The 23,656-nt window shown below is 46.5% G+C and overlaps 1 protein-coding gene across 3 annotated transcripts in view; it reads right to left on the reverse strand.

The window, feature by feature from the left end:
* Large1 (LARGE xylosyl- and glucuronyltransferase 1) overlaps positions 1-23,656 on the reverse strand; it is a 576,767-nt gene that overhangs the window by 295,326 nt on the left and 257,785 nt on the right. For all 3 annotated transcript variants that reach the window (XM_045152294.1, XM_045152293.1, XM_045152295.1), the window contains exon 3: positions 17,879-18,180. In XM_045152294.1, coding sequence (XP_045008229.1) covers positions 17,879-18,180 — 302 coding nt within the window. The remainder of the gene's footprint in view (positions 1-17,878; positions 18,181-23,656) is intronic.

Here is a 23,656-nt window from a genome sequence, read left to right on the forward strand (position 1 = left end):
AATCTCATTTTGATTTAATTTAGGTAGGTCATATAGATCAAGGAAATCATCCATTTCTTTCAGATTTTCATACTTTGTGGAGTATATGCTTTTATAGTATGTCCCTATAATTTTTTGAATTTCTCTGGAATCTGTTGTGATGTTACCTTGTTCATCTCTGATTTTATTAATTTGTGTCTCTTCTCTCTTTCTTTTGGTCAGATTTGCTAAGGGTTTATCAATCTTGTTTATCCTTTCAAAGAACCAACTCTTTGTTTCATTAATTCTTTGGATTGTTCTTTTTGTTTCTATTTCATTAATTTCTGCCCTAATCTTTATTATTTCTTCCCGTCTACTACTTTTTGGTTTGCCTTGTTCTTCTTTTTCCAAGGCTTTAAGGCGAAGCATTAGGTCGTTTACTTGCGACCTTTCTAATTTCTTAATATAGGCACTTAAGGCTATAAATTTACCTCTTAGAACTGCCTTCATTGTGTCCCAGAGATTTTGGTATGTTGTGTTCTCATTATCATTTGACTCTATAAATTTTTTGATTTCCTTTTTGATTTCTTCATTGACCCACTCATCATTTAGTAGTGTATTGTTTAGTTTCCATGATTTTGTGTATGCTCTATAGCCTTTCTTGCTACTGATTTGTAGTTTAATTCCATTGTGGTCAGATAGAATGCAAGGAATTATTTCAATTTTCCTGAATTTGTTAAGATTTGCTTTGTGTCCTAATATATGGTCTATTTTAGAGAATGTTCCATGTGCTGCTGAAAAGAATGTATATTCTGCAGCCTTTGGATGAAATGTCCTGTATATATCTGTTAGGTCCATTCCTTCTATGACCTCATTTAGTCCAGATGCCTCTCTGTTTATTCTTTCCCTGGATGACCTGTCAATTGATGAGAGTGGGGTGTTAAAGTCACCCACCACCACCGTGTTTGGTGTTATCTGTGACCTTAGTTCTAATAGTGTTTGTTTGACGAATTTGGGAGCCCCCATGTTAGGTGCATATATGTTTAGGATTGTAATGTCCTCCTGTTGGAGTGTGCCCTTAATCAATATAAAGTGACCTTCCTTATCTTTTTTGACTAACTTCGGACTAAAGTCCACCCTGTCTGATATTAGGATAGCAACCCCTGCTTGTTTTCTAGGCCCATTTGCTTGAAACACCGTCTTCCAACCTTTCACCCTAAGATAATGTCTATCCTTTGTAGACAGGTGAGTTTCTTGAAGACAACAAATTGTAGGATCCTGCTTTTTAACCCAGTCTGCAAATCTATGTCTTTTCGTTGGGGCATTGAGACCGTTGATATTAAGAGATATTATTGAAAGGTGTGTATTTATGTTTGCCATTTGTGTGTGTGTGTGTGTGTTACTTGTTCTACCTGTGCTCTCTTCTGTTAACTGGTATTTGAGTATGGCTGGTTTTTTCTAGGTTCCTTATATGTGTGCTTTTCCTTTTGTTCAGCATGGAGGATTCTATCAAGTATTTTCTGTAGAGCTGGTTTTGTCTTCAGATATTCCTTTAACCTGCTTTTGTCATGGAATGTCTTTATTTCTCCATCTATTTGGATGGATAACTTTGCAGGATAAAGTAACCTTGGTTGACAGTTGTTATCTTTCAGAACTTGGAATATATCACTCCAGGCCCTTCTGGCTTTAAAAGTTTGTGTTGAATAATCTGCTGTAATCCTGATGGGCTTGCTTTTGTAGGTAACTTGATTTTTCTCTCTAACTGCTTTCAATATTTTTTCTTTGGTTTGTGTGTTTGGAAGTTTGAGTATAATGTGGCGAGGAGAGTTTCTTTCTGGGTTTTGTCTGGCTGGGGTTCTAAAGGCTTCCTGTATCTGTATTGGCACCTCTTTCCCAATTTGGGGAAAATTTTCCTCTATGATTTTGTTGAAGATGCCTACTATGCCTCTGGAGTGGAATTCTTCTCCTTCTACTATGCCCTGAATTCTTATATTGGATCTTTTCATAGTGTCCCGAATATCTTGAAATTCCCACTCATACTTTTCTATAAGTTTGTCTTTCTCTTTGTTGGACTGCATTAGGTCTGCCACCTGATCTTCTAGCTTAGATATTCTGTCCTCTCCCTCATCCATCCTACTGGTGAGATTTTCTACAGAGTTTTTTATTTCATTAACTGTGTTCTTCATTGCTAGTAATTCTGACTGGTTTTTCTTTATTATTTCTATTTCTCTATTTATGTCTTGTATTGCCTTCTTTATTTCATTAAATTGGTGTCCTGCCTCTTCTTTGATTCCTTTGATTTCCTCTTTGATTTCCTCTTTGATTTCCTCTTTGATTTCTTCTTTGATTGTTTTCATGTGTTCTTTGATCTCTTTGAACATATTTATAATTATTCTTTTGAACTCTTTCTCAGGCATTTCCTCTAACTCTTTCTCACTGGAGGACATTTCTGATGCATTAATACTTTTAGGTGGATTTATATCGTCTTGCTTTTTAGTGTTTCTTGTGTTATAATGTATATATTTTTGCATCTTGGATTAAGTTAATGCTTGGATTTTCTAGCTAGCTGTGTATTCTTAGCTGTATCAATTGATTTGATGTAATATATTTTCAGGGTAGGACCTTAAGGTATTAGGTGTGGCTCTTAAGACTCTCAGAGTATCTACAAAGATGTTCTTAGGGGTTGAGTTTCCCTGCTATAGGAGTATTCAAGCAGGCTGAGTGGAATAATATACTGGTAGATTCTAAAATTTAGCTAAACACTGTACCCATTCCATCAAAAACAGCCTCGAGTATGTATGCAAGAGTAGTTATTATAATGACCAGATCCTCTATCAACAAAGAGGTTTAGATTTCTGGTCTGTTGAGGTATCCAAGTCAGCTTGTGACCAAGTGAGACCCTTCCCTGGTGCAATCCCAGTTACCTTGGGTGATTGTGGTCTCAGTCAAGTTGCTGCCTGGGTCGTCGGGCTGCTGTTCTGATTTCTGGAGCTGGGCACTTGCTTTTTCTACGGGGCAAACTGAGCCGCTGCTGCCGCCTCTGCAGCTGTTGTAGGTGCCACCCCCGGAGCCCCCACCGCTGCTGAAGCTGCCGTTGCCGTGTCCACCGCTGCTGCTCACCCCGAAGCCGCTGCTGCGGGATCTGTCACCGCTGCCGCTCCTGGGTCCGCTGCTGCTGGGGCCACTGGTACCGGTGCTGGAGCCGCTGAAGTTGCTGCCGAATTCTGCTCCTGCTTGGGTCCCACCGTCAGCCCAAGTTGGCGTGGCCGGGTCCCGGGCCGCTGCTGTGTTCGCTGGAGCTGGGCTCAGGCGGCGGCGGGGGAGGGGAGGGAGCCGCGGCTGCTCTGGTTGTATCGCTTCTCCACGTGTGCTTTTACCTCGCAGTCTGCTCCTCCCTCCGTTGCTCGCTGCCGCTCTCCCCTCACGTTTCCCGAGTTGCGGAGAGCGCGGTGTGAGGGGTAAATCCCGCACCTGGCTTGTCCTGCGGCTCGAGCCGAGAGTCCGGCGGTTTTCTGCCGCTCCGCGGTTGCGGCAGGTAGCCGAGTCGCCCCGGAGCCGCTGTTCCCGCCTGTGCAGGCTCTGGATGCTCTATAACTCTTCCACTTCTCCGCTGCCGCCTCAAGTTCCTATACACCTCACTTTTTAGTAAAAGTGTGTATTTTGCTGAGTTTTTTTTTGGTCTTTCCCCCCACTAGGCTGCTTTGGCGTGGTACCTACGCCGCCATCTTAACCAGAAGTCCGCAAGCCATTTCTTAACCATGAGAAGCTGTGAAACAAACCCAACATGTTACGGACCTCTAATACACATCACAGAAGACACATTCCATTTGAAGAGGGTGGAACAAGAGGAGAGCAAGTACAAAAAAGGCAGAAGCAAGAATGGCACGCAGCAGGGCACTGGGCTCAAGACAGCTTTAGCTGAGGACCAGCAAGCTTGGGAAGCCTCCCCCAACCCCCTTCCAGCACTAGCAATGATGCCTCTCTTTTGGGCCAGCTCTCTTTAGAGTCTGTAGCCTTTTCCGCGTCAAACATTCCCCATTTCTGCTATATTCCAATAGCCTCAGGTCTCCATTGAGAGTTAGGGTTCACCTTCACAGTGCCACACACGGCCATGTCAGAGACCTAATCCAGCTCCACATGGCCTGGCCTCAGTGGCTTTCTGGAATCTTGGTGGAAACTTCCATGAACTGATCAGTCTTGAATGTCGCTGGCCTGCAAAAGCAACACCCCAAATGGATGGCACTGGGCTCTGCTTCGTATATGAATGAAGCCCAATGTCCTTGGGTCACAGCTGCGGTGGCCTCGCTGTGCCTTTTAACCTGAAGCTGGGAGACTGCTTTCCTCAGTGGCCCTGATGACATAAAATACCCTGGAGGCTTTGTTTTCTTTTAAAAAGCACTCCGTTGAAATAACACTTTTTAAATTGAGTTTGTGGTTTTATGCCCTAGAGATTTTGACGGACAGGATCTTGCCCTTACGTCAACCTTCCTGTTGTCTGGGTGCTAATCTCCTCAACAGTTACAGCTTCTTTGTACCACCAGTCCATGACTTGAATCTCCTTCCCATTGCTTTCCTATCCAGTCTGCACATTTTCTTTTCTTTTCTTCCTTTCACATCCTTGGGCTCCATGTTCTGCTTGGAAATCTCATTGTAAACCTTGGGAAGCAACATCCACGCTGCAGCCCAAATGCAGCACTCTCTTGAAATTTCCTCCACCACACAAGTGGCTCCATTAAATCTGAATTTAACATCACACAGAGTTCCTAGATACAGACAGAATGCAGGCACCTTCTTTGCCAGAGTGTAGCCTGAATGGCCACTGGTCCCATGCCCGATAAGAGCCCTCGTTCCTCTCTGAAACCTCAGGAGATGGGCCTTCACTGGCTGCCTTTCTCTCAGCACCCCTACCTTATACACTTCCACAAGAAAGACCCCCCAGGCTCTGCTCATAGCATCCCAGGGTTTCTCTCACCTATAGTTTTAAACACTTCAGCATCACTCCCTCAGACCAACCCTGTAGGCCTTTGAGCCATGTGGGTCAGGTTTATCGCAGCAACAACCCCATTCCTCCGAACAAATTTTCTGTATTAGTTACTTGTGGCTAAGATAAAGACCTGACAAAAGCAACTTAAGGGAGAAAAGATTTATGTTGGCCCACGGGAAGAAGGTTCAACAGTGAGGGAGGTGGATGGCTAGAGCCGCAGGGGAATGAGGCGGTTTGCTAACGTGGCGGCAGATAAGGAAGCAGAGAAGGGAAATGATGGATGACGGCTCTCACTTGGTGTTTTCTTTTTCCTATTTTTATTCCCTCCGGATGCCTGATCTACAAGATAGTTACTTACATTCAACATAGTTCTTTCCTTCTCACTGTTTCCTCTCTGGAAACACTCTCACAGACATGCCCAAAGGGATTCTAAATCCAGTGATGATGATGATAAAGATTCACTATGACAATTTACCAGGCAGGACCTTCAGGAGGGGACCTACCTGAGGTCAGCAACCTGTCCACTGATTTCCTGCACTAAACAGAAATCATTTTCTACACATAGCATGTCTTCACCAAGACTGGGAATGTAACTTTGAGGACAACCTGAGCATGGTGTCATAGCTTCTTAAGGAATGCAGAGTCCCTGCTTCTTGATTCTGTCTCCCTTCCTTGACAAAAAACACATCCCTAAACAGCCACTGCACCACAGTCTGTCCTGGGGTATTGCTGGATGCTCCTTCTGGCATTCAATACTTGAATCGACGGAAGAGTTCTCAAGAAGAACCCTTACTTTCCAGAACCACTCAGAGCCGGTGTTCTCACAGCATGGCTTCTGGCATCCCCACTACCCTGCTTACTTCCCCGAAGTCGTACGAACAATGAAAGACTTCTGCCAGCCACGTGGCCTTCACTACCACACCTCCTGAGACCACCGTGGGAAGTGCCTTTCTGAGGGCTGAATCCGTGAATCAGCTATCTGTGTCAATTTATTCCCATAACCTCCATGATCCCAATTGCCTACACTCGTCTTGATCACCTCCACCACTCCAGTGCCAGAAATTAGACTTTAGCTTTTTCCAGAACCTCATGGTCTCAGGACTCTACTGTCAAATGCTTGTCCCATCTGCAGGATCCTTACCTTGCTGGTGACTGCTGTGATCCCTTCTCCGTAGAGGGCCTATTTCCCCCTAGCTAACTGACCCTATCTTTCCAGCCCCTCTGTGTGTGTGCTCCACTGTGGTGCCCCCTTGCTGAGCTTTCAGCCCCCTGTAAACTGCCCCTACCAACGATGCGAATCTTTGATCCCAGATATACAATGCACACCCTGTCCTCTGCTCCCATTCCTAAGGACCATGAAGGACCAACAGCAATTCATGGCAGCAAATGTAAGCGTAAGAGTTAGCACGTGCTGAGGAAATGACTGCATTTTAGGCACTGTCCTTCGCACTGTGCGCAGATTTCCAGACTTAATATCTCGTAGCCTGGACATGCGTGACTTCATTTCTGTATCTCAGAGCAGGAAACAAGCTTAGGGAATATGTCGGCTGGAATGGATAATGTTCCCCATAGACTCATCAGCCAGTGGCGCCATTGTAAGAGGCTCCTGAGGAAGTGGCCTGCTGAGAGGGGTGACTTGAGGGTTATGGGCCAAGCGCACTGCAGGTTGGGGACTCTGCTTTCTGACTGCCAACGCAGGTGCCCCTCTGCCTCATGCTCCCGTTGACTCCGCCACGGTCCGCTCTCACCCCGTGCTTCCCTCCAGCACCTTCTCTGTCGCTTCAGACTGTCCTCTTTAAAGCTGCGAGCCAAAGGAGACCCTTCGGTGATGGATTCTCTTGTCAACCTGACAGGACCTAGAACCACCTGTGACAGGTTCTGTAAATGAGGTTCGCTTCTGGGCTTGCCTGTGAGGGATTATCTAGACGAGGCTCATTGAGGTGGGAAAACCCACCTTGACTGTGGATGGCACCACTTCATGGTCAGGGTTCGGGGCAGTCTGCTCGCTGCCTCCGCCTCTTGCCACCATGCTTGACACACTACGATGGACTGACCTCAACCGGTAATGAAAGCTGAAACAAACCTTTCCTCTCTTCCATTATTTGTGTTCAGCTAATCTGTCACAGCAATGAAAGGTAACTGATACACCTCCTTCCCTTATGGTGCTTCTGTCAGGTACTTCGTCACAGAGAAAGTAACCAAAAGTGTCAGGAAAAGGGACTAATTCGGAGACTTAGGATTATCGTAGTTGTAGAAAAGAAAAATTTAACTGTGGTGGCAATAGAAAAAAAAATTCTGAAAAGATACTCATGCCCTGTTTCCCAGTATTCCCTCTGACCAATTAAAACATACTCTCGGGCAGGAACGATGGCTTAGGGGTTAAAGCATTTGATTGCAAAGCCAAAGGACCCAGGTTCCATTCCGCAGGACCCACATTAGCCAGATGCACAAGAAGGGAGCATGTGTTTGGAGTTCATTTGCAGTGGTTAGAGACCCTGGTACCCCCATTCTCTCTCTCCCTCTTTCTGTGTCAAATAAATCAATAAAAATAAAATATTAAGACATAGTCTCTGATGCCCAGGAATTTCAAATGCAGTTTTCTCTTCAAGAAGAACTTTACCTCAATTCTAACCATCAAGACCCACAGACAATCTTGACCGTCACTCTTCGGTGTGTGATTGGGGGTGTTAGGGGTGTATGCTACTGGCATCTTGTCGTGAGAGGCCGAGGATAATACTAGATACCCTGAGTGCACAAGCCAATGGCCTCCCCCCCTCACCCCGCACAACAAAGAACTGACCTTCTCCAAAGGCCGAAAGTATTCTTGTCAGGAAACTGTTTTAAGAAGCAAAGGGGAAGCCAATATATCTGTAGGTGGATGGGGGTTTGGGGTCACTCTAGCTTCTGCCTCTACTCCTGTGAGTCTAATGCACGCATCTCTTAATTTCTTCACCTGCAACAATGAAGGCATCATCCTTTACCTCTGCATAACATCTCCCAGAGAGTCAAAATGAATGATGCCAATATGGCTGTGGCCATCCCCATTTAAATCAAAAAGGAAACAAATAGGAAAATGCTTGCACTCCAGGTTGGGGGGGGCGGTGGGTGAGAGTGGGGGCAGACCCAGGAAAAGGAAGGAGATGGGGAAGGCACACAGAACCAGACTTTCCTGAATCAAAAATATTTAAGCATGCAGCCTCCAAGACAGCAAACTTTGTCTTGGCTTCAAGGTTCAGGGACTCTTGTAAGTGGGCCCATTCAATGTAAGCACAAGCACACATATTCTCAAGCATTTTACATAATTTCTCAATTTCTTTAGTTTCATCCCATACACCTGCCACGATGAATGACTTCATCATCTGGAATGGTTAGCAGCACAGCTTGCTACCTGGAGGAAGAGAAAATCAGGACAGCATCGGATACGCTTTTGCAAAGGGTTTGGGTGGTCCAAAGTTTTGCAGGTGCATCAGTGAATGACGGAAGTGGCGATGGAGAAAGAAAAGAGCAGGCTGTCGGCGTGATAATTTTAGCCTTTGCTCTCATGGAGTCTAGGTTTGCATGTATGACTAGGTGTTTAGGAGCTGGCTGTCAGGTACTGGGAACCATGGGCCTTCCCACTTCTTCCTCTATTCTTGTGATTACAGGTGTCCTTAATACTTGGCCATAGTCTGTACGGAGCATAGGATTCTGCCATTTGCTCCTCCACACTCACTGGTTATCCTTCCCCAACTTGTCCTGTGCCCCAGATTCTGACCTCTCTCCATCAAGTTAACTGGACTCCTTGCCCCTGGTTTCTGGTTCAGAGTAGCCAGTGGGAGGTCCTGGCGGAATCTGAGTGGACAGCTTTCACCTGCACTTGTCACAGGCAAGCTCCTTTCTAGCTCTTGGCGGGCTCCGTAACGCTTCATGCCCTTCCTGCGTGTGCCTGGGTGATAGCTACTGCTTTCTGGGACCTTCCTCTTGCCCGCCCAATTCCTCCTACCCTGCCCACAACTTTGGTTCTTCCCATTTAACCCCTGTCGTGCCTTGAGTGTGCCCTCTACAGTGACCTACCAGTGCCACCCTGGCATCCACTGGTGCCAAGGCTGGAAGGAAGGCAAGCAGAGTTTTACATGCATATCTGATGGTCCCTCAAGGGACGGGCATTGAGGTAACAACTGAGAACCTTCAAATATCACTTTTAATACTTAAAGATTGGGTCAGCTCATAAAAGCGGTGTGTGTCTGTGTTTGTGTTGGATGTGTGTAGTGCATGCACGTGTGTGTGTGTGTGTGTGGTGTGTGTGCAGATGTCCACTCCCTGTGCACGTACTTGAGGACAATAAGGGTCATATATACTCTGTCACTCCTCCACCTTAATTTTTTTTTTTTTTTTTAGATAGGGCCTCACTCTATAGCCTAGGCTGAAGTGGAATTCATTATGTAATCTCAGGGTGGCCTCGAACTCACGGCAATCCTCCTATCTCTGCTACACAGGACTGGGGGGATTAAAGGTGTGTACCTCCATGCCCCATTTCCACTTTTTTTTTTTGAGGCAATCTCTCATTGAACTTGGAGCTCCTCATATTTTGTTCGAGTGGCTGACGAGGGAACCCCAGCAATCCTGTAGTGACCCCTCAGCTCTGAGGTGACAGTTATGCACAGCTAAGCACAGCTTTGGTATGTGGGCGATGGGTTTCAATTTTGGTCTCTGTGCTTGCACACCCTCACCTGTTAAACCATCTCTGTGAGGATGATGTATGGGTGAGTGTGAGAAAACAGAGGTAGAGAACTTGCTCACTCAGCTTTACCAAGTGGATGCACATGAGAAACTGTGGCCATCCTCTTGCTTTAACAACCCCCCTGCCCCTTCTGTTCAATGGAGGCACTGTGCCTAGGGGTGGTGGGGAAGGTACAGGAAGTGATTCTCCGACTTTAGTGTGCGCCAGAGTCACCCGGAGGGCTGTTAAGATCAAGTGCTGCTGAGCTTCCCTAGCTTCTGACGCAGGGGGAGCAGGTAGAGCTGGGGACCACCTGCTTCCTGCTGCTGGCTGAGTGGCCCTACCTGAGAGCCACTGCTTTGTCTGACCACCGTGAAGTGGATGTCCACTAAACACAGTCAAAGCTAAGTGCCATTATTACCATGTTGGCATAGGGACAGGTGCTCACAGATCCACTTCCGATTTCCTGCCCCCAAAGAGGCGCCAACTTCCTCCCACTAGGATACGTCAACCACAGGTGGGTCTTCTTCCAGCCACCATGTTCCCTGCGACCTGCCACAGCGAGGACTCTTCCAGAGCGAGGGGCAAAGGAGAGGGAAGGGGATGGACAAGGCTTCGAGAGCCCGAAGAACAATGGATGAAGAACAATGAATACCCTGGGAGTCAGGGAGCTGCAAAATGGCCTCATGTGCCCGCAGCCAGCTAAATTGGGCACATTATTTAATGCCTGTTAGCTTCAACATCTGCCTCTGTAATGTAAGAGTTTTAATTTCTAAAGACAAAGCTTTCCTAGCATCCAGGTTTACCAAATTCAAAACGTTGAAAGCCAAGCGCAGGCAGGACAGGTGAGTGAATACCCCAAGGGGCCAGGGCTCAGCTGGCAAAGGGCTGAACACACGGCTCTTCTGTGAAACCGCACCCTGCCTCAGTGAAGCACAGGCACAACCATTAAGATGAAAATCAGTGCCATTAACGCCCCTGTTCCTCTCAGACACCTCTTCCCTCTGGAGGACCACTGGTCAAGGTCAAAGTCTGTGTTTCTCTAACCAAGCTTCAGCACAAAGAAAGAAAGAAAGAAAAAAAAAAAAAAAACAGAACTGTTTCTACCTTAAAAAAGCATAAGTAGATTCCACCTAGCTTTGATGGTCATTTCCTTAGAGGCTTTGCGAGGGAAGGTTGGGTCACAGTGTTTACAGAGCCAGATGTGAGAGGAGCCTTTACAAGGGACGCTCCACCAGCAAGCCTCAATAACAAATAAGGAGCTAAGGAGTGAACTACACATCTCCATCCTGGCCATACTCCTTTCTTCCAGCCCAGCCCATGTTCCTGGCTACTTTATAATCAGTTTTCTTGGGTTCTAAAGAAAACCACCATGTTCCATGGAACATATAATGAGGTGTGAGCTTGACCTTCAGGTGAGTTTAAAGAAGCCTGAATGATTCTGAGAAATCCATGTCTGGGGTAATGTGTGCTGTTACAAAACAGCCCAATACTGGTCCATCATGACTGGCATGTGCTCCAAGCATACATCTGGGTTATCCCGGTGATCAGCCTCATAAAACTCAGTCCATACCCATTAGCCAGGACACCATTCAGAGAGTGATGAGTGGCCTACTATCTGCCACACTCAATGTGGCTGGGGACACAGCAGTGATCAAGAGAGAACAGCTCCCCAACCACATACCATGGAACTGACATTCCAGTGGGGAAGAAGATATAGAAAATAATCAAATAAACATAATCTGAGCCCCATTCCCTCACATTCCACACATGGAGATTCAACCAATACCAGATGGGAAGCCCTGCAAATAAAACAAGTGCAAACAGTTTTCTTTTCCCTTATTCTCTAACAAACAGTATCACAAATACTTACAAAGCATTTACATTATATTGGTATATCTTATTATTCTGAGAGAAGTTAAAGGATAGGGAAGGATATGGATAGATTTATATGCAGATACCATGGCATTTTCGAGAATATCCACAAATTAGGTATCTGTGGGGAATGTTAGAACCCAAATCTGGGTTCTGATGAAGGACTGTACATATAACTAATATGTAGAATATTACATGATGAGTCTGGGCAAAAAAAAATTAGTGGGCAAAGATGATGTGTGTGAACAGATTAATGTTGTAAAACAATGGAGCCTGGAAAGCTGGATCCAAAAATTTGACAGAGGAGCATGTGCTTTTTGAAGTATGCTAGTGTACTTCAGGTGGAGGAGAGCTTTGAGGTAAGAAAGACCTGGTGTGTATAAGAATGAAAGGAGATGGAGGAAAAGCATTGTGAAGGAGAGCTGATGGGGCCAACTGGAGTATTCTGGGCAGACCCTCAACATTCAGGGATGTTAGGGAGAAGTTCTTTTACTATGATCACTTGCCAGAAGATGTATTTTCAGTTCTCTGTTCTGTCTGATCAGTTCACAGCTGGATGCTCCAACTGGGGAAGCTGACTCTTACAAGGAGCAAGATATACTACCTGTGGTGAGGATGCGGAGAAGTTGGAACCCTTTGCACACCACTGGTGAGAACATAAAATGGTGTAGCTGCTATAAAAAAATGGTACAGTAGTTTCTTGGAAAAAAAATGTAGAAATAGAATTACCACATGAAGCAGTATTCCTACTTCTGCATATGTATCCCACCAATTGCAAAGCAGGCTCTCAGACACAGGCAGGCATACACTATGGTCACGACATCTCTGTTCACAAAAGCTAAGGAAAGAGAACAGCTCGTTTCCATTTAGAGGCGAATGGATAAACATGTGAAATATACATTCGAGGGAGTATCACTTAGCCTTGAAAAGGAAGGTAACCTTGTCACATGTGACATCCCAGTAAACCTTGAGGGCATTGAGTGAGACAAAATAAGCCAGTCACAGAAAGACAAATACAGAAACATAGGGTATTGTCAAATTCACAGACAGTAAGTGGAAGAACAGTTGCCAACGGCTAAAGGTGGGGAGAAAAGAGGAGTTGCTTAAGGTGACCAGGTCAGTTCTACAAGGTGAAAAAACTCCTAGAAAAGCACAGCTCAACAATATGACTATATGGAAACGTTCCTGGACTAGCTGTATACCTAGCGGATGAAGGGACAGTCAATTTCATGTGACATGTGCTTTTATTTAACAAGTTAAATAACAAAAACCACAACCTAGATGAGCAACTTTTTAGCTGAGGTCTTGCTAAGTCTGAACTATAAAATGTGGGTAGAAAAAACGACTGTATAGCGTAACATTTGCAAAGTGTCACATGCTCAGGGCTCCTTGAACATCACCATTTAAGAAAAGTCCTGTACATTCCAGCCATAGCATTCCCTGATTCCAGGGCTTGACATTTAGGGAGGATATTTCAGCAGCCTCACATCCTTGAAAAAGCTCCGAGGAAGACATACGGAGCTAATGAAATGTAAGTCCAAATGCCATCATGGTAACTTCCAATAGCAATGTGAGATGGGGCAGATAGCTGGCAAGACTTCCTACTGCTAAGTTACATAAATTCCTTAAAGATGAAGTTAAAAAATATGTTAAGCAGATCAAAATACTCGTGGGGTTACTTAGGGGCCCAGAGGATATAAGTGAGAAGTGTCAAGTTTTATAGACATAATGCCTTCAACGAAATGTCAAACTTTCATGAACTAACAAATGCAGTTTCAATCTGGAAGGCAATTTAAAACAATCTGATTCCTTTTATAGGATGAATTCTGGCTTATAACTCACCAAAGAATCACTTCTCCCATGGGGCTGCAAGAGCATCCAGAGAGTGAGATTACTTCACATCGTGACTGTTCAGCCCACAGCCTTTGAGGTTAGGTAACCACATAGACCAAGCCTCAGTTGCTAAGAGTTTGAGCTCCAGAAGATCCGAGTACCGTGGTTCTGGAAGCAAATTACTCAGGTTCAAACTCAATTCTCAATCTAGCTATGTGATCTTGAAACTGTGAAGTAACCATTACTAACCTCATTTGTAAAATAAAGAAAATTATTGTGTATTCAAAGTCCTACTTTTTATAATAATTTTTGTTCATTTTATTTATTTAAGAGTGACAGACACAGAGAGAAAGGGAGAGACAGAGAAAGGGAGAGAATGGACACACCAGGGCCTCCAGCCACTGCAAATGAACTCCAGATGCCTGTGACCCCTTGTGCATCTGGCTAATTGGGGAATCGAGCCATCTCTCCAGCCCATAATATAATTTTTTTAGCATGGAATCTGATACACTCTAAGGGATGAATAAGCGCTAACTCTTACCCCAATTATGTTACCTTTAGGAACCAGAAATCAAAGCAAGAAGGGAGGACAGAGAAGGGGTGGCCCGTCATAAGAGAGCTTCTCACAGCAACATCTATTGCCATGACTTTAAGGAAAAACCATGAATTCTCAGACCTGCCTCCGTTGGAAGATGAAGCGTGTACTACTTCCCCTGGAAAGTGGGTGGGTTTCTGTGAGCATGTCAGAGCACAGAATAAATCGTTACCACAAGTGACACTGTGTGCCTTGCTCATTAGCTACTACATGAGCAGCTTAGAGTGGAGACCCACCACCTTGTGAGGAACCCCAAAGGAGCCCACCCAATGAAAGAGAGTCTCTGGGCCACTGCTCTAGCCACTAACCAATGTCAACTAGATGAAGGACCCCTAAAGTAGAATCACTCAGCTAATTCCTTTCTGAACCCCAGACACAGTAAGAGCTCATAAAATGTCTGTTGTTGCCTAAAGCCATTAAATGTTGTTGACTTGCTACACAGCAACCGGGAAGGACATCCCACTGAGCTAGCTTAATCCCCCCCACACACACCGCCCTCTGACTTATTTCATCCTCAAGGGCATCTTTATTTTAGGAGGATATTGACTCCAAGAGGGTAAGTGAATTGACAAGCTCATAAGACCAGTGAACTCGTGTTTGGGATTCCTGCTTTCAGTTCTAACAGTTTTCTATGCTATACCACGGCCAACTCCCAGAATAGACCAGAACAAGAAAGGCAAGAAAGACATGTATCCTTCTGCATTGGGGGTAAGAGTGAAGATAAAACTTGGCTCTAAGTCGCAAGGCACACAGAAATCAGGCCTCAGCTGAAATCACGTTGCTTGGAGAATCCAAGGCCATGCCCTTAGGAGTGGATGAGAGGGCACAGGGACTGGTGAGGCCTGATGATCTGTCACCAGGGATCTTGGCTGACAGCCTGGGTATCATTATGGTAGAGTTTGCAGAGGTGCTTGTCAGATCCAGGAGAAGTTTCGGAGTGACCACAGATGACAGCAGCGTCCTTGGCTAGGTGGCTCTGCACTCTGACGAGACTTAGGTGACTTCATAACTTGTCATAATAAAAGTGCCCGGACAAAGGGGCTTCTGTTCTGACTCCAGTGACTGACAGTTCTTTTTTGCCTCTGTGTGTGTGTGTTTGGGGGGTGGGTGGTGAAAATCTTAACCAAGTGATGAAAAAGACATGCAGACAAAGTGTCCACATGAGTGTGCAGGGACATGGTTCATTCTGAAATGCAACAGTCATTGAATTCATGAAGCAATCTCTGAATGGGGCCAGGGAGCAGTTCAGGAGTTCTTGTGAGAAGAACATTGTAAGGGTATGAGCAACATCAGGAATGAGAACACAGAAAGAGAAGAAAAGCAAGTGCATAAAAGCTCTGAGGTGCAAGTCAAAAGATTAGAGAGTGAGTTTTGATAAGAGTTAACAAGTTCAGAGTATAAATTACAATACTATTGCTTCACCTTTCAAAGAGGAATCAACAACTTGTACCCTTCCTCCATGTTGTGCCCTTAAGCAGAGAGTTGCAGTCACTTCCATCCCAGAACCATCTGGGTACATTTTCCAAGACCCATATTGATGGCTCCTGTTCCTGTAGACTCTGAGAATGTAGGTCTGAGGGTAATGTGATCGATACGCATATTGGAAACATAGCAATTCTCATGTCTAACCAAGTTTAGGATTCATTCATAGGATAGAGAATGCTCAACCAAGTTTAGGATTCATAGGTCAGAAAGTATTCACTGGTAACACAGCAGCTTTGTAAACAGTAAACTTCAGAATGTTAGTGGATTTCCTGTGAATCAACTCCATCTTTTCTGGGCTCCCTTGCAGCTGTGTACAAGGTAAAGGAAGCCTTGAAACTAAATCCTGCAAGTGGGCTTTAAAAGGAACTGAAGACGGCGAGGGACTTTTTTGTGGAGGGGGTTCTTAGCCTCACTATCAGAGGCCAGTGCTTGACCACTGAGCTACACCCTCAGCCTTAAGTATGAGATAGCTAGGAAGTGTTTCTAAAGAAGCTAGTACACCCTGTCCTGTCTTCATGCTACCCCTTTCCCACCAGCAAGAATGTGGATGGAATGAACGAAACTCTGGGGTCCATTGCTGAAATGAGATTACCATGGGAATATTAAACAATTGAACTGGGACAAGAGATAAAGGGACCCTTCAAAACTTGACGTCCCTCATATCAACATGACCTCTGCACATCAACAAAGAGATAAATAAGATGTACATATTGTTTATTGCATTACTGGTCCACAGTGAAATGTAATATTAATAAAACAATCTTAAAGAGTCTCCCAAATTCCAATATCGATTGCCACTAAGTAAATACTCTGAGGCAGAAACTTGATTTTAATCCACAATTTGTGAATGAAAAAACACAGGCACACAAAAGGAGATAATGCTTGCCCAAAGCCATACAGCTAGTAAGTTTGGAATGGGGTTAGGGTTTCGACTGACCCCCCCACAGGCTGAGAGCCAATGGTATGCAGGGTTAGGAATGAAGGCCCCTCGAGAGATAGTGAGAGCACCAATGAAACAATGTCTGGGGATGGGGAGATGGGGCACAACAGGAATTGGATGATGACTCACTTCCTCCTTCGCTGACATTCTCCCCTTTTTCACTGTGGTGGGCAGTTTGATTCAGGTGTCCCCCATAAACTTAGGTGTTCAGAATGCCAGCTGCCTGGAGGCAGTGTATTTTGGGGGGCAGGCTTATGGGTATTATAGCCAGGTTTCCCTTGCCAGTGTTTGGCACACTCTCCTGATGCTATTGTCGACATTATGTTGGCCAAGGGGGTGATGTCCACCCTCTACTCATGCCATCATTTTCCCCTGCCATTGTGGAGCTTCCCCTCGAGTCTGTAAGCCAAGATAGAACATCTTTTCCCCACAAGCTGCCCTTGGTCAGGTGATTTCTACCAGAATGCAAACTGGACTGCAACACTGACTTCTCCTTTATCCTTTTAATCTCCTTCATTCTAACTGTTTCTTTAGGTAGATCATAAAAAACGAAAACACGTGGCTACTGTTGTTTTTCTCACTTTGGGGCAATCCACCTTGTGGCAAGGTCCCATCTAAGCCACCCCATTCTCAACTAAAGGGAAAACATTACCTGATGGGCAGGGATGCAGGAAGTCAAACACACCTTCTACCAGGCAAAAGCAGAGGTTCCCAAGTGAGGGCATTCCCAGACCCTGTCATATGACTGGTGGTATTTGTCCACGTCACTCAGTCCCCATTTCCAGACATATACAACAAGAGATACAAGTTTGAATGTACACTGTCCTCGGGCACAGGGCACATGTGTTTGAATACTTGGTGACCAGCTGGTGTCGCTGTTCGGCTCTTGCTAGGGGAAGTAGCTGGGTGGGACTTGGAGGTTTTATAGCCCATCCCTAATTCTGATTGTCTCCTGCTTCCAGACTGTGACTGCAACGTGACCGGCTGCCTCCTGCCCCTACCACCATGGCTTTCCCATTGTGATGGACTGTGGCCCCTGGAACTGTAAGCCTAGATGACGCTTCCCTTCCTAAAGCTGATTTTTGTCATCAGCAATGAGAAAAGTAACCAACACACAAAGTCAGTGAAGCAACAGGTGATGTGATAGCCCAGCATTCGAGAGGCTAAAAAGCACCCAGCATTTGTCCCCTCCAGACATGTCTATTTCTATTTATTTATTTATTTATTTATTTGACCACAATAGAGAGAGAGACAGATAGAGAGAAATCGAGAGAGAAATCGAGAGAATGGACGTGCCAGGGCCTACAGCCACTGCAAACGAACTCCAGATGCGTGCGCCCCCTTGTGCACCTGGCTAACGTGGGTCCTGGGAAATCAAGCCTTGAACTGCGGTCCTTAGGCTTCAGAGGCAAGCGCTTAGCCGCTAAGCCGTCTCTCCAGCCCATGTCTATTTCTTTATCAAGGCCCAGGGGTGACTGGGGTTATGGGTGGCCAGCCTGTGCTCCTTACCTCACACTTCTCCACAGCTGGCTGCTGCCCACACTCGGAGCTGTTGCCAGCCACGATGCCCGCCCGCAGGTTCTCGCTGTCCCCTGTTCCCTCCTCCATAGAGTAGGTCTTGGAGTGGTTTCCACGGCGGCCAGCGGGGCCTCGGCCCTGGGCCAGGCTGAGCTGTCTGCGCAGCGCGCGGTTCTCCTCCTCCACTTCTCGCATGCGCACCTCCAGGCTTTCACGTTCCCGCTGGCTGGTGGCTGTGTACCGAGGGCTGTGCGCCTGGGACTCCAGGGGAGACAGGGACACCGGCTTCCCATCTAGGAAAGAACAGACCATGGAAGAGTTAGCAAAAAATAAAAATAAAAATAAAAAAATATATAGATGAACTTTCCAGAACCTTTAAGTGCTACCTCTGCAGGTTCCTGCCACAGTGCCATCACACAGGGAAGGCAGGACTGTGAAATCAATGTTGTGTCCAGACTGAAATGAGCTCAGCGTTGAGCAGAGAATGACTTCTCAGGGTAACAATCATTATTATGTGACCTAGAGAGGACAGCCCTGATACAATTGCTCCCAGTTTAGTGCGCCGCCTTCCTCCCCACAGGACCCAGTTGCAGGCAGACCCTCTTGATGCGGACCCATATGAAGAGGAATAAAAGGAGAAGGAGAAGGAGCCAGAGGAACAGAAGGAAGAAAGGAACAGCAGCGAGCTCTGCCATGTGCGTCCCGAGTTCACTCCTACTTGTCCGTCCGTCCTTCCAAACCCTGTTCTGAAAGCAGCGCCTGCACGGGGGTGGGGTGGGGGGGGAGGGGGGCTCCTTCGTCTGTAAGCAAAGTTCCTTTAGCGCCTTCCAAGAGCCGTCAATACACGGCAAAAAGGAATGTGGCCCCTGAGCACGCTGTGCTTGGTAAGACGTCTCACTCAGGGTTTCCCGCGAAGGCTGGGCCTTTAATGAGCGTGTAGGCTGAGTCTTCCTGTCTTGTGCTTATCACAGAGAACCTAACCTGGTCGTTGCTGCGCAGGTACATACGGGTGCCGACCGCAAGATAAAAGAACAGGTAACGTGCAGACAGGAGGCGCACAGCCGATCTCAAGGTTGCCCAGAGAGTCTGTTACCATTACATCACATTTGGGTAACAGAATGGTGATGTTAATGTTTGTACCCGCTCTGTCTTATGCTGGGCCTGTGCCATGTCTTCCTGAAGTGAACTTTCAGAATAAGTTTTGCAGATGATATTTATTTATTTATTTACTTGTTTTTATTTTATTTTGGTTTTTCAAGGTAGGGTCTCACTCTAGCCCAGGCTGACCTGGAATTCACTTGGTATTCTCAGGGTGGCCTCGAACTAATGGCAATCGTCCTACCTCTGCCCCCAAGTGCTGGGATTAAAGGTGTATGCCACCATGCCTGGCAATTTTATTTATTTATTTATTTATTTTTGAGGTAGGGTCTTACTGTAGCTCAGGCTGACTTGGAATTCACTCTGTAGTCTGACTTGGAATTCACTCTGTAGTCTCAGAGTGGCCTTGAACTCATGGCAATCCTCCTACCTCTGACTCCCAAGGGCTGGGATTAAAGGTCTACACCACCAGGGCCAACAGTTGATAACTTTAATATTTAAACATACCATATTCCTGCCATAGTACCCTCTATGTCACCTCTCCTGCACCTTATTCCACTGAGAACTCTCCTCTTTCAGAGTAGTCTTTCCTCTGTCTTATCTAATCCCTTTTGTCTTCCTCCATCCTCCACATCAAAATGTTGATGGGCTCAGAACCTTGTAGGTCTTATGGGGTGGATTGGAAACCACTGTGGGGTCATGAATGAATTTTGTTGGGTTTTGTTTGTTTGTTTGTTTGTTTGCTTTAAGATTTGAGTCAAGGTCTATATAGCCTACGTTTTCTGGAACAATCTTTCTGATTCAGTCTCCTGAGTTCTGGCACTTCAAGTGTGCGCCACCATTCCCAACCTTTAAAAAAAAAATAGCAATGTAAAAATCCCATTTCAGAAAGACAATTAATCAAAACCCCTTACATATAGTAAGTGACCAGTACATGCTGACCGCAGAGGGAAATCCAGCAATATAAGACAGACCCAAAGCTGTCACTCCCAGGATCTAAGCACCCAGGAATGAGGGAGGTGCCATATAGTAAGCTTCTCCACACTGCAACATGCTCTCCATGAGGGAGCAGGGAGGCTCATGGGACTCAGGAAGGAAACAACCTCAAAGGACGCTCCAGAAATTTCTAAGATTCACAAGGCTCCTCTGCAAGGTTTTATAGAAGCGGCAACAACTGCTCGGGAGAGGAGACTCTGCACCCGTCTGAGCTGCTTGCAAGGCAGGCAACGAGCTCCTGGGCTATACCTTGTGTGAGTCATCACGTATGCTGGAGTGGGGCTCACCAAGTTGGATTTTATTTATTTATTCTTCATTTATTTATTGTTGTTGATTTGGAAGGTATGGCTTCCCTCTTGCTATGGAGTTTCAGGGTAGCCTCGAACTCATGGCGATCCTCCTACCTCTGCCTCCAGAGTGCTGGGATTAAAAGCACGTGCCACCATGCCTGGCACTAAGTTGGATTTTAGAGTTGTCAAATTTTGGTCTGACTTCAATACCCTAGGGGGGTGAATAGATGTCTGCATTTCCCCAGGAAAGGTGTCCTGCCACAGGAGGCCACTGAGTCATAAATCTTGTCTCAATTACCCTCTTAGCAGCTGGTAAAACACATTCCTGTTCCTTAAGCTAAGCCTTTCTTCCTTGTAGCCCAGACCCGATGGAGTTTCCCAACTGCTCCCCTCCCCCAGTTGCAAAACTGGATGAGCAGATCCAGGGATGAATTGTAGCTCACCCGCATCACTGGTATTGTCTGGGCATTGTCTGGGTACTGTCTGGGTATTGTCTGTGCTATGTTGCCTCTGCCCCAGGGCTGTTCAATGCCCCTTTGTTCCTTCATGGAAGCGACTCCTTTTCCTCTGTGTCTCATAGTCACCTCAGCACTAACCGTCTATGCCTCTGATCTTCTTCATCAGTGCAACAAATATGACTCACCGAATCTCACTGCCCTGGGCCACAGGTCAAAACTGTAGGGGTTTTGAAATCACAGGTGGATCACGGGTACAGTGTGACCAGGCTGGCCAATGATTAGCTCCTACCGCGGCTTTCCAAAGCAATCTCCATGTTTGCTAAAGCCAGATTAGTTCCACCAAGGCAAAGAGGAATAGCAATTGTGTTTGCTCAAAGAACACGGGGCCTGACGCCAGGTGGGGAAGGAGGAGTGAGCGTCTTGTTCCCAGCAGAGTGCGTGCACACCACAGCTGAAAGGTCCACAGGAAACACACATGCCACACGTCCACTGTCTTGGTCACCACAGCACAAGGCAATGGTTATTCCCCCGTCCCCAGGACAGACCAGGAGCCTGAGCCTCTGAATGCTTACACCGGGCAACGGCCCTAAGCCAGTCCAGGAGGAAGCAAGCTGTCTTTGACTCTGCACTTGAGCCTGCTTCTGGATTCGCGGGCTGAGTGATAGCTACAGATACCCAGATACCCTGGGGCCCGAGAGGAGCTTCCGTCTCCTGAGAGGATGTGGGAGCACTGGGGCAGGCACCCAGGAGCTCTGAGAGCTCAGGGACTTTAAGGACCCAGGAACGTCAGAAAAGGGACTTAGGGTTCAGTTATTTTGGGGGGGGAAGGACTAAGGCTCCGAGCCTTAGTTTTTCCTTCTGTGGAATGGGAACATGAATGCTAACATGAGGCCAGTGCTGGAAGGCTTGACAGCAAATCCCCCATACAGAGTCTATGCCTCTCACTGGGCGGCACCTGGCACACGAGTTCCCAAGTAGGGTAGGAGACACTGGAATTGATATGATGGGTTGGACTTTAAGGTGCTGAAGGCGACAAATCTCCTTAACACAGGACTGTGAGATGTGGGAGCAAAGGACCACAAACACTGGCTTCTTCTGACATAGGTTTTGTCACGTGTGTGTGTGTGTGTGTGTGTGTTGGCAACCTCTTTTTGAGACAGGGTCTCTCATTGTCCTGAAACTTACCAGTTGGGCTAGACTGACCAGGATGCTCCAGGGACCACCTGTCTATCATCCACCTCCCCAGTATAGGCGGACACTTACGCAGGTATTTGAAATTGAACTGAGGTCCTTATGCTTCTAAGATGGGGAGCTTTACCCATGTGCTATCTCCCCATCCCCCAACCCCCTGGCACTGTCTTGACGTATTGCGTCTCCATCCTTCTTGTCCCCAGCCTCAGCCTGTCTGAAGTGCAGTCACGGGAAACAGTGGGAAAGCACATCCCACCCGAGGGCGTGTTCCCCTCCCCTTGCTGCTCCCCACAAGGTCTCACAGGTCCGATGCTTAGGCAAATTAACCTTTAATGAGGCACTCATAGGGACTACCATCAACACTGAGTCCATTTCCACCTTGCTGCGGACCCCGAACGGTGTGAACCAAACTTAGTTCTCAAACATCAGCAGGTATTTTCTGGCCTTCAGAATTCTATTGATTTGTCACCAGTAAGGACATGTGGAATAATAACTGGCCTTGGCGAGAAGAACCTCTATTTAAAAGGGCAGCACTCATGCTGTGCTCCGTGCTTGGCTTGGAACACGTGTCCAGTAAATAGCCCAGGTGTCATTTCTAGTCTGTATTGAGCCTACATTCTCTTTCCCAAGCCCTCCCCTTTCTCTGCCTCTCTCCTCTTCTGAAACGGGAGGAAAGGAGGCATTCCCTCAGCTATCACTTCTTGTGGCCTTGCTAGGCAGAGAGACCCAGCCTCAAACAGGCCTTTCCAGTTCCAGCACCAAGTGGCCAGATGTTAATGTTAATAGGCCCTGTGGCTTTTGCCACGCCTACAGCTGAGTTTATCCATTCAGATTCTTGCATTCCATTATAATTTACCTTGCTGGCCCCTAACCCAGTGTGTTCAAGTTTCCACTGGGAGTGGGAACAGTGAGAGAGTCACACGAGGAACGGAAGCCAACTTCCTCAGGCACAGGCTGCATCTCTGTTACGTCTTACTGGCTCTCTTCACACCCAGCAAGGTTGCTCATGACTTGACTGACGAGGTCCCCATGAATCCCACCACACTGAATTTCATGGCCTGTACAAACATGAAAATGTGTCCCTAACACCTATGGCTGGTGTGGAGCTTGCTCCAGGTGTAAGTCATCACGTGACTTCAAGCTGGTCTATACCCGCTTTCGACAGGAGGAGCCCACGGATCACATGTTCCATGTTGGCACAAAGTCCAAATGTGCTGGAAGTTTCTAAATCCCTAGTTGTAACTTCAAGGCATACTCTGTAGCAGATGAGTAACCCCATGGGGACTGTGATGGTTAATTTTAATTTTATCTATCACTTGATATGACTAGGCTATGGGGTACCCAGATATTCTGTTTCCATGATGGCATTTTGTGTGTGTGTGTGAAAAGATAGACATTTATATCAGCAAAGCAGAAATGCTTCTCCAGGGTAGGTAGGTCTTATCCAATCAGTAGAAGGTGGGAATGGAAGAAGCTGACTGTTCCTGGCGGAAGAGAGAGCTCCTCCTGTCTGGCAACCTTTGCACTTAGCCATTGGCTTTTACCTCCCTATAGACTTGAGGAATCTGAACTGTATCACCTGTTTCTCCCAGAGCTACAGGCTGTGGGCAGGTGAGCTGGAGCTAGCCTTGGAGCCTCTCTGTCCTCAGGTCTCCAGGCTCAGAGGGCAGCTGCATGCTGGCTCTGCTGGGCCTCCGGTGTGAAAGCTCAGGAGCACATCTCAGAGGGCCCCGGCT

Source organism: Jaculus jaculus, chromosome 6 (assembly GCF_020740685.1).
Source record: "Jaculus jaculus isolate mJacJac1 chromosome 6, mJacJac1.mat.Y.cur, whole genome shotgun sequence".
Taxonomy (NCBI): Eukaryota; Metazoa; Chordata; class Mammalia; order Rodentia; family Dipodidae; genus Jaculus; species Jaculus jaculus.